At 49.7% G+C, this 14,303-nt stretch overlaps 2 protein-coding genes across 3 annotated transcripts in view; both read left to right on the top strand.

Moving 5' to 3' along the window:
* Nucleotides 1–14,303, top strand: part of RAC1 (Rac family small GTPase 1) — a 396,460-nt gene that overhangs the window by 111,910 nt on the left and 270,247 nt on the right. The gene's annotated exons all lie outside the window — the stretch shown is intronic.
* Nucleotides 1–14,303, top strand: part of USP42 (ubiquitin specific peptidase 42) — a 59,494-nt gene that overhangs the window by 39,824 nt on the left and 5,367 nt on the right. For both annotated transcript variants that reach the window (XM_050783941.1, XM_050783940.1), the window contains exons 9-15: nt 89–200; nt 1,518–1,658; nt 2,653–2,753; nt 4,257–4,410; nt 6,076–6,795; nt 6,905–6,999; nt 11,713–13,152. In XM_050783941.1, the coding sequence (XP_050639898.1) occupies nt 89–200; nt 1,518–1,658; nt 2,653–2,753; nt 4,257–4,410; nt 6,076–6,795; nt 6,905–6,999; nt 11,713–13,152 (2,763 nt within the window). The remainder of the gene's footprint in view (nt 1–88; nt 201–1,517; nt 1,659–2,652; nt 2,754–4,256; nt 4,411–6,075; nt 6,796–6,904; nt 7,000–11,712; nt 13,153–14,303) is intronic.

Raw genomic sequence — 14,303 nt, forward strand, 5'->3', positions numbered from 1 at the left:
ATGTTTGAGAATAATAACAAAGACCACAATACCAAAAATTGTGTGTACATATTCGTCTCCTTAAACTTTTGTTTCTGTTTATTTCAAGGTGTAAAAAGATGGTTCCAGCTTCAAAGAGGTTCACTATCCATAGATCCTCTAACGTTCTTACACTTTCTCTGAAACGTTTTGCAAATTTTACTGGTGGAAAAATTGCTAAGGTATGTGGATGATGTCATTAATCATCTTTTGTGTCGAGCCTTTCAAGGCTTACGTGTCTGTAGCTATTAAGGATTAAGGACTTGACTTTCTCATGACAAAATTGTTAACTATTACCTACATTTGGGCTTCATTGTCCGTTTTGTTGGTGTCCATGGTTATGAGGGATACAGGGAGAGCCTGTATAATCTGAAATCCAAAGAGGACTTCCTGCTAGACCCTGCCACCTTTTCACCAGAGTTCATTTTGTCTTGTGCGTTTGTTTTCTGATTGGTAGTACACTGAATTTTCCCATTTTCTTCCCACTTTCTGAAGATTGAAAGTGGTCAAAAACTAAATAGCGTGCAAGAGAAGTAAACTATCCATTCCCGAATTATTAAAATTAAATAATCGGCTGAGTGTGGTGGCTCATACCTGTAATGCCAGCACTTTAGAAGGCCTAGTCAGGCATATCACTTGAAGCCGGGAGTTTGAGACCACTCTGGCCAACGTGGCAAAGCCCTTTTCTACTAAAAGTACTAAAATTAGCTGGGTGTGGTGGCAGGCACTTGTAATCCCAGCTACTCGGGAGGCTGAGGCAGGAGAATCCCTCGAACCTAGGAGGCAGAGGTTGCAGTGAGCCGAGATTGTGCCACTGCACTCCAGCCTGGGCTATAGTCAGATTCTGTCTCAAAAAAAAAAAGTAATGATTAATGTTGAGAGTTGTCATTTTGTTACTTTGTCCTTTGATGGATTTGAAGAATTCACTTAATGTAGATCCTGACTTGTTAAAAGAAAATAATAAATGCAGCAAGATTACCTTAAATACACTTAGATTCAGCTATCCTCCCGGTTAACTATGCCCTTTCGAAGGTGGCTAGCCCAGGCGCAGGGACTCACGCCTGTAATTCTAGCACTTTGGGAGGCCAAGGCAGGTGGATCACGAGGTCGGGAGTTCAAGACCAGCCTGGCCAAGATGGTGAAACCCCGTCTCTACTAAAAATACAAAAATTAGCTGGGCGTGGTAGTGCACCTGTAATCCAAGCTACTCGGGAGGCTGAGGCAGGACAATCACTTGAACCCGGGAGGTGGGGCTTCCAGTGAGCCGAGATCATGCCTCTGCACTCCAGCCTGGGTGATAGAGTGGCACGCCATCTCAGGAAAAAAAAAGTGGCTAAATGCATTAGGTTTTTAAAATGCATTAGGTTTTTGCTAGAACATTACAGGACTCAGGTGTTCTGTGGGTCTCCCCTCCTAGGGAGCTCTAAATACCCTCTACCTGCATATGTGGAATGATGTGTGCCCTCAGAAATGTTTCTCCTTTTTCCATTTCTGTTTAGGATGTGAAATATCCTGAGTATCTTGATATTCGGCCATATATGTCTCAACCCAACGGAGAGCCGATTGTTTACGTCTTGTATGCAGTGCTGGTCCACACTGGTTTTAATTGCCATGCTGGCCATTACTTCTGCTACATAAAAGTAAGCTGTGCACATTTGCTATTAACTATTGTTACATACATGCTGTAAGACAGCAGTAGCATTCTTGAGGTAGGGAGAGGTGGAACTTTTACAGTTAAAATGTGAATACCCGTTGTAAAAATATTTATCTTGACCAGGTGCAGTGGCTTACTCCTGTAATCCCTGCACTTTGGGAGACTGAGGCTGGGGGATCACTTGAGGTCAGGAGTTGGAGACCAACCTGGCCAACATGGTGAAACCCCGCCTCTATTAAAAATACAAACAATTGGCCAGGCGCGGTGGCTCAAGCCTGTAATCCCAGCACTTTGGGAGGCCGAGATGGGCGGATCACGAGGTCAGGAGATCGAGACCATCCTGGCTAACACGGTGAAACCCCGTCTCTACTAAGAAATACAAAAAATAGCCAGGCGAGGTGGCAGCGCCTGTAGTCCCAGCTACTCCGGAGGCTGAGGCCGGAGAATGGCGTGAACCCGGGAGGCGGAGCTTGCAGTGAGCTGAGATCCGGCCATTGCACTCCAGCCTGGGCTACAGAGCGAGACTCCGTCTCAAAAAAAAAAAAAAAAAAACAAACAATTATCTGGGTGTGGTGGCACCTGCCAGTAATCCCAGCTGCTCCGGAGGCTGAGGCAGGAAAATGGCGTGAACCCGGGAGGCGGAGCTTGCAGTGAGCTGAGATCCGGCCACTGCACTCCAGCCTGGGCTACAGAGCGAGACTCCGTCTCAAAAAAAAAAAAAAAAAAAAAAAAAAATACAAACAATTATCTGGGTGTGGTGGCACCTGCCAGTAATCCCAGCTGCTCCGGAGGCTGAGGCAGGAGAATTGCTTGAACCCAGGAGGGGGAGATTGCAAGGTCACGCCACTCACTACACACCAGCCTAGGTGACAGAGTGAGACTCCGTCTCAAAAAAAATAAAAAGAAAAAAAAATTGCTCTTGACTGTGTTCCACATTTAATTAAATCTAATCTCTGTCTTTTATTGGCCCTCATTTACAGGCTAGCAATGGCCTCTGGTATCAAATGAATGACTCCATTGTATCTACCAGTGATATTAGATCGGTACTCAGCCAACAAGCCTATGTGCTCTTTTATATCAGGTATTGTCATGAAAACAAACTGCCAAATTTTCTGGTATGTTAATTTTTCTTGTCTTATCAACATATTTAAATTCAATATTCAGTGTGTTTTTTTTTAAAAAAAAACAAAACCCAGCAGCTTAAAGATCACTTCTAGCCTGGGCATGGCGCCTCATGCCTATAATCCTAGCACTTTGGGCGGCCGAGATAAAAGGAGCACTTGAGCCCAGGAGTTCAAGACCGACCAGCCTGGGCAACATAGTGAGGCCACATCTCTACAAAATATGAAAAAATTAGCCAGGTGTGGTGGTGTGGGCCTGTGGTCTCATCTGCTCGGGAAGTTGAGGTGGGAGGATCACTTGAGCCTGGGGAAGCTGAGTCTGCAGTAAGCCGTGATTGAGCCACTGCATTCCAGCCTGAGTGACAGAGCAAGACTCTGTCTCAAAAAAACAAAAACAAAAACCATCAACTCTGCCATGTGCTTGGAGAGTAAGAAAGGTAGTGTCTGAGCAGGATGATGAGTTTGCTCCGCATCGTACTCTGTGGCCGTGAGCACTGAAGGTGCAGCTGCAGGGAGAGGTGGTAGCTGAGGAGGGTGGGCTTCTGCTGCAGGCAGCAATGGAGTGGACCAGGAGCCACAGGACAGTGAGTGGAGACCTCGGAAAGGGGCCTCTGAGCACCTGGCATGGTCACAGCCAGCACCTCCCAACCTGGAGCACAGATCAGTTGCCTTCCAGGCCAAGGCCAGGGCCCGTGCCCAGCTCTGTCCTGTTGTGGCTGCATATACTTTTCACTCACTCACTCACTCCGTTTTTGGAAAAAATGTTTGATAGCTGAAAATTAAGAATATCCTCAAATGTCTAACTGGCAGAATGCTCATGTCTGCATGTTGAAATATTAAACACTGGCATTGGATTTCAGCAGTTGGGCTGAAGCACAGATGACAAGCAGAGGAGGCCTCAGGCCAAGATGAGGGGTAGGATTTTGTTTCTGACTTTTTTGGACACTATAGATATTCTACAGTGGCATGTATTTATAATTAGAAAAATATAAGCCTGGGCAACAAAGTAAGACCCCATCTCTACAGAAAATAAAAAAATTAGCCAGGTGTGGTGGTGCACGTCTGTGGTCCCAGCTACTCAGGAGGCTGAGGCAGGAGGGCAAGGCCACAGTGAGTGATAACTGTTCCACTGCAGTCCAGCCTGGGCAACATAGCAAGACCCTGTCTCAAAAAAAGGAAAATATGAATAAACAGAAAAGAAATACCATTCAGATGAAACAGCATCTTCAGAATACACAGTTTAAAAAGCCTCATTTACCCAGTTATCCTTGTTGTCTCCTGATCTGAGTGCCTGACATTAGCCCAAAGGAGAGGATGTGTATAGCTCCATATGGTGTAGCATAAACATGCTATTTTTTTCATCAGTTTTCTGCCTGAGGGGTTAAATGCTGTTGAATTTATAAATGAATCTCTCCTAAGGAGGTATCCTGTGTCACCCTAAGTATCACTCTCCTTGTCTCCAGGTCTCATGATGTGAAAAATGGAGGTGAACTTACTCATCCCACCCATAGCCCCGGCCAGTCCTCTCCCCGCCCCGTCATCAGTCAGCGGGTTGTCACCAACAAACAGGCTGCCCCAGGGTTTATCGGACCACAGCTTCCCTCTCACATGATAAAGGTAACAGTCCATAGGGAGAATAACATTTTTATGTTAATTTTTAAAATGTAACTCAGACTCTCAAGTTCAATTGTAGTGATTCTGTGTCCTCAAATACATCTAAATGTCTTCTCACAGTTTAATCAAACCCTTTTATACAGTATTTCAAATATACAGAAAACAGCCAGGTGCAGTGGCTCACGCTTGTAATCCCAGCACTTTGGGAGGCCGAGACAGGTGGATCACTTGAGCTCAGTAGTTTGAGACCAGCCTGGGCAACAGGGTGAAACCCCGTCTCCACAAAAACTACAAAAATCAGCGGGTATGGTGGTGTGTGCTGTGGTCCCAGCTGCTTGGGAGGCTGAGGCAGGAGGATTACTTGAGCCCAGGAGGCAGAGGTTGCAGTGAGCTGAGATTGCGCCACTGCATTCCAGCCTGGGCAACAGAGTGAGACCCCGTCTCCAAAAGAACCCTCCGAAAGAACAAAAACCCCAAAATACACAGCAAACCGCACCAGTGGGGAGGAAAGAGGAAAGGCTGGGTGTCAGCATCCTTACATTCTAGGTCCCCTCTGGACTTCCATTCTTAATTACTCTTGGACTCCAGGAAAGCAATCTGTTTACAACAACACGTTTGTTAGGTCCATTTAGTCGTTTCAGGGGTGTGGGGTTTTTGGCTGCTGTCCCCCGGGTTTGATTTTACTCCCTGTTGGTCCCGTCGGGGCAAACAGTAGTGAGCTAGTGTCACAGGGAACACAGAATTCCAGAGTGGGGGCGTCATCTGGGCTGTGGCATCTTCACAGCTTTTCGGCTTGAGTTTGTTTTGGATGATCACATACACTGTCTAGCTGTGTGCTTTATTTAATGGACATCAGGCAGTATTTGAGGTGTAACAGAGTCACACATCAAATGCCCAGCAGGCTCCCCTATTGGGCTCTGCTCCAGAGTGACGTCAGGACTCTGGCAAACAGGAGGGCATGTGCCCTGTAGGAAGGGGTGGTTGGCATTGCTTTTCCAGACTGTTTTTGTTTTTACTATGAAGCTTTCCAGTGTTAAGATGGCAGCTAATTCAGGTATTTGAGAAGGCACCATGAAGGCCACACATGATCTATTCACTGGCGTTCAGGCCCATGCCTCCATGGGGATGCAGCAGCCATGGTGGGAACCTGCAGCGAATGTATTACTGCATGAGGAGAATGTGGAGACATTGTGGGGCAGTGGTGGGGGTCATGGCTGAGCGAGCAGCGGCTGAAGCAGCCCCTACTCTCTGCCCATGTGACCGTCTCCTTTGCTCCGAGGCCAGGGTGATTCCTTCTTCCTGGCACTCTGCAGCGGTGAGCTCCCAGGAAACCCAACCAGGGAGCAAGTGTGTGACTCCATGCCACAGGCCTGCTGATTTCGATCAGATCTGGAACAGAAAGAGTTTGGTCTGAGGATTGTATCCTGTGAAACATGTATGTCCTGTTTGTTGATTTATTGCCAGAAAACTAGGGCCTATGGAAAGTATGCGTGGGTAGGAGGGACTGAGAAAAACAGAGAACATTTCCAGGTGTATGAAACTTGTTAGTCCTGGGGGAAAAAAAAAAAAAAAAAAGCAAAATGGGAAGGACCCATTAGCCAAAATGGGTTGTGTTTCTGTGACCATGTTTCTGGAGCTCTGACTGGCTGGTGCTTTTCTTACTTCCAGAATCCACCTCACTTAAATGGGACTGGACCATTGAAAGACACACCAAGCAGTTCCATGTCAAGTCCTAACGGGAATTCCAGTGTCAACAGGGCTAGTCCTGTTAATGCTTCAGCTTCTGTCCAAAACTGGTCAGTTAATAGGTCTTCAGTGATCCCAGAACATCCTAAGAAACAAAAAATTACAATCAGTATTCACAACAAGTTGCCTGTTCGCCAGTGTCAGTCTCAGCCTAACCTTCATAGCAATTCTTTGGAGAACGCTACCAAGCCCGTTCCCTCTTCTACCATTACCAATTCTGCAGTACAGTCTACCTCGAACGCATCTACGATGTCAGTTTCTAGTAAAGTAACAAAACCGATCCCCCGCAGCGAATCCTGTTCCCAGCCCGTGATGAATGGCAAATCCAAGCTGAACTCCAGTGTGCTGGTCCCCTATGGCGCCGAGTCCTCTGAGGACTCTGACGAGGAGTCGAAGGGGCTGGGCAAGGAGAATGGGATTGGTACGATTGCGAGCTCCCACTCTCCCGGCCGAGATGCCGAAGATGAGGAGGCCGCTCCGCACGAGCTCCAAGAACCCATGACCCTAAACGGTGCTAATAGTGCAGACAGTGACAGTGACCCAAAAGAAAACGGCCTGCCGCCCGATGGTGCCAGCTGCCAAGGCCAGCCTGCCCTGCACTCAGAAAATCCCTTTGCTAAGGCAAACGGTATTCCTGGAAAGGTGAGTGTGCGTCGGGGTCTTCAGCCTCGTTCGTGGTGATTCCCTTGGCTGGATTTCAGGAGGCATGGAGCTGGCGACTGAAGCTGAAATATTTTTGTTTCTATTGCAGTTGATGCCTGCTCCTTTGCCGTCTCTCCCAGAAGACAAAATCTTAGAGACCTTCAAGTTTAGCAACAAACTGAAAGGCTCGACAGATGAAATGAGGTAATGCAAGAGTAAATCTGAGGCACATGTGGCAGCATAGTGGGAAATCCAGTGGCCTGCAGATGTGTCAGTATAGGAATGCTGTAGAAATTTTATAGTGGGCCGGGCGCGGTGGCTCAAGCCTGTAATCCCAGCACTTTGGGAGGCCGAGGCGGGCGGATCACAAGGTCAGGAGACCGAGACCACAGTGAAACCCCGTCTCTACTAAAAATACAAAAAAAAAAAAAATTAGCCGGGCGCGGTGGCGGGCGCCTGTAGTCCCAGCTACTCAGGAGGCTGAGGCAGGAGAATGGCGGGAACCCGGGAGGCGGAGCTTGCAGTGAGCCGAGATCGCGCCACTGCACTCCAGTCTGGGCAACAGCGTGAAACTCCGTCTCAAAAAAAAAAAAAAAAAAAAAAGAAATTTTATAGTGAATGTTTTGAATCCTAAAATGATTTGAATTATAATGTATAGGATTTATTAACTTGCCTTTTAGAAGAGTAAAGAAAAAATGTGGCATACAGGACCGAGTCCACGGAAACTTAATGTACTCACCATGCTATTTCTCCTCCTGCGTGGCCACCTCTCTCTGGTTAGCAGTGTTACTGGCACGCCTTCAAGCGCCATCTCATTTCATCTTTCTCATGAAGAGTGATTATGGGAGGGTGTGCTGAGGGTCTAGGCCAGGGCTCTCAGTCCTGTCAAGGAGCACATACAGTCAACCGTCCATTCACAACAGGGATGCATTCTGAGAAATGCATCATTTGGGGATGTGGTTGACATGTCAGCACCACAGTGTGTCACACAGACCGAGATGGTGTGGCCTGCTGCTTCTGGGCCACAAACCTGCACAGCCTGTGACCGCACTGGATCCTGTAGGCAGCTGTAACACAGTGGTATTTGTGTATCTACACATAGAAAACGGACAGTAAAAATACGGTATAAAAGGAAAACTGGCACACCCGTACAGGGCACTTACCATGAATGGAGCTGGCAGGACTGGAGGGTGCTGTGGGTGAGCCTGTGAGGGAGTGAGTGCTGAGTGAACGTGGAGGCCTGGGACTGTACACTGCTGTAGACTCTAGAAACTGCACACTTCGGCTACACTCAATTTGTTTAAAAAATTGATTTCTTCAATAGTAAACACACTTTTGCTTACTGTAACTTTGTTACTTTATAAACTTTTAAACTGTTTTACTCTTTTGTAATAACACTTAGCTTAAAACACAAACACTATACAGCTATACAAAAATAACTTCTTTTTTTTTTTTTTCTTTTTGAGACGGAGTCTTGCTCTGTCGCCCAGGCTGGGGTGCAGTGGCCGGATCTCAGCTCACTGCAAGCTCCGCCTCCCAGGTTTACGCCATTCTCCTACCTCAGCCTCCCGAGTAGCTGGGACTACAGGCGCCCGCCAACCCGCCCGGCTAGTTTTTTTGCATTTTTTAGTAGAGACGGGGTTTCACCGTGTTAGCGAGGATGGTCTCGATCTCCTGCCCTTGTGATCCGCCCGTCTCGGCCTCCCAAAGTGCAAAAATAACTTCTTTGTTTGTTTGTTTGAGACAGAGTCTCGGAGTCTCACTCTGTCACCAGGCTGGAGCGCAGTGGTGCGATGTCAGCTCACTGCAGCCTCCGCCTCCAGGGTTCAAGCAATTCTCCTGCCTCAGCCTCCCGAGTAGCGGGGACTACAGGCATGCACCACCACGCCCAGCTACAAGAATAGGTTCTTTATATCCATATTGATAAGCTTTTTTCTACTTGTAAATTTTAAAACTTTTTTTTTTTTTTTTTTTCTTGAGACAGAGTCTCGCTCTGTGCCCCAGGCTGGAGTGCAGTGGCGCAATCTCGGCTCACTGCAAGCTCCGCCTCCTGGGTTCCCGCCATTCTCCTGCCTCAGCCTCCCGAGTAGCTGGTACTACAGGCGCCCGCCACCTCGCCTGGCTAGTTTTTTGTATTTTTTAGTAGAGACGGGGTTTCACCGTGGTCTCCATCTCCTGACCTTGTGATCCGCCCGCCTCGGCCTCCCAAAGTGCTGGGATTACAGGCGTGAGCCGCTGCGCCTGGCCAATTTTAAAACTTTTTTGTGAAGACACAAACACACACATTAGCCCAGGGTCACGGGATCAGTGTCATCCGTATCACTGACTTCTACCTCCACATCCTGCCCTACAGGAAGGTCTCGAGGGGCAGTAACAGCCATGGAGCTGTCATCTCCTGTGACAACAGTGCCTTCTCCTGGAGACCTCCTGAAGGACCTGCCTGAGGCTGTTTTACAGTTACCTTATGTTTTGTAAGAAAGAGGAGCACATACTAAGATAATCATAAAAAGTACAGTTAGTAAATACATAAGCCAGTAACAGTCATTTTTTTTGTTTTTGTTTTTGAAATGGAGTCTGTCTCTGTCGCACAGGCTGGAGTGCAGTGGTGAGATCTCAGCTCACTGCAGCCTCCGCCTCCCGGGTTCAAGCAATTCTCCTGACTCAGCCTCCTGAGTAGCTGGGATTACAGGCATGCACGAACCCACCCAGCTAATTTTTTTTTTGTACTTTTAGTAGAGACAGGGTTTCACCATGTTTTTCAGGGTGGTCTCAAACTCCTGACCTCAACTCATCTACCGGACGTAGCCTCCCAAAGTGTTGGGATTCCAGGCGTGAGCCACCGTACCCGGCCAGCAGAGTCATTTATTACCATTATCATCTATTATGTACTAATTGTATGTGCTAGACTTTCATGGGACTGGCAGTGCACTGGGTTTGTTTACACCAGCATCGCCACACTTCACCAGTCATGTGTTGCCCTTGGACTGTTACAGTGATGGGAGTTTTCAGCTCTGTTGTGATTTTACGGACCGCCGTCACTAGGATGTTAGGACAGTTAGGGTGACAGGGATTTTTCAGCTCTGTTGTGATTTTACGGACCGCCGTCACTAGGATGTTAGGACAGTTAGGGTGACAGGGATTTTTCAGCTCTGTTGTGATTTTACAGACCGCCGTCACTAGGATGTTAGGACAGTTAGGGTGACAGGGATTTTTCAGCTCTGTTGTGATTTTACGGACCGCCGTCACGTGTGGGCCGTTGTTGACCTTATGTATGAGGTATGTGACTATACTTCGTAAAGGCCCCTCAAGGATTCTGAAATTATAGATAATAAAACCTGCCCCACAATTTTAAAAAAATCATGTAATGTTAGTCAAGAATGTAAACGTAACGTTAGTCCAGAGTAAGAGGAAAGGAACTTGTCATGCAGTGACAGTGCTTCATGCGGAGAACCCGGCAGGACGGCCCTGTGGCGAGAGCCTGTGTGCGAGCAGTGCTCGCGTCTCTGCACAGGTCGGCTGTGAGTGACAGCTCAGAGCGCGGCCAGATGTCACCATAGTCGGTGCCAGGCGCAGGTTCGCCATCAGGAAGTCATGTTCTCATGGCGAACAACTTGTGGTGAAGTTGTGATGAAATCACAGCATGATGGACTCTAGATTTATAGACTAGGTATCTTCCTGGAAACAGTGTCGGTGAAAACCGCGCCAGTAACACAGCCGTAGTTTTTACCCGCATTGTCTTGGCACGCACTCACCTGTGGGGTTGCTCGTCGTGCTGGTGGGGCTCCCATCACTGTGGCAACCCCAGAATGGCCCCCGGCAGCTGGGAGTGCCCTCACTGAGGCCCTCTGTTAGGAGGGCTTAGATATTAAAACGGAATGGGGTGAACCCTGCAGGCAGGGAATGCTCATTCCCAACCTAAGGATAGGCCGGCTTGGACACTCGCTCCCTCGGCCAGGGGACTCCGGCCTTTCCTAGGCCAGGTAGCATGAGGGTGAGGTAGATGGCTGTGCAGACAAGCCCAGGCCACAGCAGCTTTCATTATTAACCCTGAGGACATATTGAAAGCTCTGTGGGAATCAAAGGACAGAGTTAATTTACTACAGCAAGTTTTGCTAAAGCCTCTGATTTCTCACAATTTGTCAGTAATTGGAGGAGCTGCTGGCTTTGTTTGGAGGTAGCCGCTCTACCTTTGAGGGTTCAAGAGAAATTAGAGAAAGGGAGCCCAGAGTTAAAGGAGGAAGCCCTGTCATCACTGGAGGTTTTTCTTTAGTCTTGGTTATTAGGAAGAACTAGAGGAATTGCAGCCAGGTGCGGTGGCTCACGCCTGTAATCCCAGCACTTTGGGAGGCTGAGGTGAGAGGATCACCTGAGGTCAGGAGTTCAGGACCAGCTTACCCAAGGTTTACTGAAACCCCATCTCTACTAAAAAATACCAAAATTAGCTGGGCATGGTGGCGGGCGCCTGTAATCCCAGCTACTTGGGAAACTGGGTCAGGAGAATTGCTTGCGCCTAGGAGGTGGAGGTTGCAGAGAGCTGAGATCACGCCACTGCACTCCAGCCTGGGCAACAGAGTGGGACTCTGGCCCTCAAAAAACAAAACAAAACAATAGAGGAATTGGAAGAACTAGAGGAATATCCAGAAACAGGAAGAGCCTAGAACTGTAGGATTATTGCTTTGAAAAATAGGCTAGGAGCTGGGCTTGATGATAAAACATTTTATTTTTGTTTAATAAGGGAAACAGAAAATTGGGAGTTTCCAGAGATGGTAGTACTAGCCTAATACTGGGCTTCAGCGAGATGTATTTAAAGAGACGAAATAGCAAGTGAACGTTTTGAAGTGTTTGTCCCTGTAATGCAATGACACGAGCCTGTGAAACCCACGCTAACTGGTGTGTTTGTTTGTTTGGGGGCTGCAGTGCACCTGGAGCAGAGAGGGACCCTCCCGAGGACGGCGACCCCGAGCCCCAGCCTGGCAGCCCCGCCGCCGAATCCCTGGAGGAACCGGATGCGGCCGCCAGCCTCAGCAGCACCAAGAAGGCCCCGCCGCCCCTGGATCCCGGCACTCCCACTACCAAAGAAGGCGCCTGGGAGGCCTTGGCTGCCGCCCCCGAGGAGCCTCCGCCCGGCGCTGGGCAGGACATCGCGGGGGACACAGCGCCCCCTGACCTGTGTGATCCCAGGAGCTTAACGGGCGACGCGAGCCCGCTGTCCCAGGACGCAAAGGGGATGATAGCGGAGGGCCCGCGGGACTCTGCGACGGCGGAAGCCCCGGAGGGGTTGAGTCCGGCTCCGCCTGCGCGGTCGGAGGAGCCCTGCGAGCAGCCGCTCCTTGTTCACCCTAGCGGGGACCATGCCCGGGACGCTCAGGACCTGCCCCAGAGCTCGGGCGCGCCCGAGGCCACAGAGGGGCCGCCAGCTCCTGTGCTGGAGGCGGCCCCGGCCGGTCACCTGGAAGGGGACGCAGAGCCTAGCCCCGGCGAGAGGGGCGAGGACGCCGCGGCGCCGAAAGCTCCAGGCCCTTCCCCGGTGAGGGAGAAAATCGGCAGCCTCAGAAAGGTGGACCGAGGCCACTACCGCAGCCGGAGGGAGCGCTCGTCCAGCGGGGAGCCCGCCAGAGAGAGCAGGAGCAAGACTGAGGGCCACCGCCACCGGCGGCGCCGCACGTGCCCCCGGGAGCGCGACCGCCAGGACCGCCACGCTGCGGAGCACCACCCCGGCCACGGCGACAGGCCCAGCCCCGGCGAGCGCCGCTCTCTGGGCAGGTACAGTCACCACCACTCCCGACACCGGAGTGGGGCGGAGCCGGACTGGGTCAGACACCACTACACCGAGGGCGAGCATGGCTGGGGCCGGGAGAAGTTCTACGCCGACAGGCCGCGCTGGGACAGGTGCCGGTACTACCATGACAGGTACGCCCCGTACGCCGCCCGGGACTGGAAGCCCTTCCACGGCGGCCGCGAGCACGAGCGGGCCGGGCTGCATGAGCGGCCGCACAAGGACCACAGCCGGGGCCGTAGGGGCTGCGAGCCGGCCCGGGAGAGGGAGCGGCACCGCCCTGGCAGCCCCCGTGCAGGAGCGCCCCACGCCCTCGCCCCGCACCCTGACCGCCTCTCCCACGACAGAACTGCACTTGTAGCTGGAGACAACTGTAACCTCTCTGATCGGTTTCACGAACACGAAAATGTAAAGTCACGGAAACGGAGACACGACAGCGTGGAAAACAGTGACAGCCATGTCGAAAAGAAAGCCCGGAGGAGCGAACAGAAGGACCCTCTAGAAGAGCCTAAAGCGAAGAAGCACAAAAAATCAAAGAAGAAAAAGAAATCCAAAGACAAACACCGAGACCGCGACTCCAGGTGAGCCTGGGGCCTTGTGCTCCTCGCGGGGCTGGCGGCGCTGTCAGCAGTGGGGCCTGTCCCTTCTCACCCGACTCAGGAACGAGTGACGGGCCAGGCCATAGTTGTATCCGTTTGATTTATGTCTCATTTCTGTAGGTCTTGAGATTCCACTCTTTTTACAGATTTGTAAAAATTTGCCCTGTTTTTAAGCTGTATCTTTATTTCATGGTGTCGTTAAATGCCTAACAACCTTCTTTTTCAAAATGATAGTGCCATTTTTGGTGAATGCTTTATAACTCTTCCAGGAGTAAGCATGCATTGTTCCATAAATGAAAAATTGGGAGTCTTTGACCTTAGAATTGGTGTTAATATTATTATTTGTCAGATGTAGTTCTGTTTTCCTATGTGTTATATTTTCCTGAAATTCAGTGGCTGTGAGGTAGGCAGACAACAGGAGGTGCACTTCTCCTGTTCCTGCCCTCCTGCCCAGCGTGGGCATCTGAGACACCTTTGTTTCCTCGGCCTTTGTTTTTGTCTCCATTTTTCAACTTGAAATTCAATTGGGAAATTTGTTTCTGTATTTTTTTGAGAGAGAGGGTCTTCCTCTGTCACCCAGGCTGGAGTGCAGTGATGCCATCGTAACTCACTGCAGCCTTGACCTCCTGGGCTCAAATGATCTTTCTGCCTCAGCCCTCAGCCTCTGGAGTAGCTGGGACTACAGACATGTGCTACCACCCTCAACTAATTTTTTGTTTTTGTAAAGACAGGGTCTCGCTATGCTGCCCAGGTGGTTCTCAAACCCCTGGGCTCAAGTGATCCTCCTGCCTGGGCCTCCCAAAGCACTGGTATCACAGGCATGAGCCACCACACCTGGCCTGTTTTTGTATTTTTAAAAAGCTAAATTGGTGAGTGATTGTCTTGAAAATGACTTACCCATGATGAGATGGATGAGCAGGAACAGAATTAGTAATTTTAGTTGACATCTCTTGAAATTGAAACCAGGGGAAAAGATTAGCAAAAGCCATAGGGAAAATAGGCAGTGGTTACTTGAGGGAAAAAATAATATTGCTGCCAGGTGTCTCAGGCACATGGGAGGGAGGGAGGCTCAGTATTTCCTTTCCCTTCAAGTAACCACTGGTTTGGGGAAAAGCTAGCAGAATCCTCCTTGC

The sequence above is a fragment of the Macaca thibetana genome, chromosome 3 (assembly GCF_024542745.1).
Source record: "Macaca thibetana thibetana isolate TM-01 chromosome 3, ASM2454274v1, whole genome shotgun sequence".
Lineage (NCBI taxonomy): Eukaryota > Metazoa > Chordata > Mammalia > Primates > Cercopithecidae > Macaca > Macaca thibetana.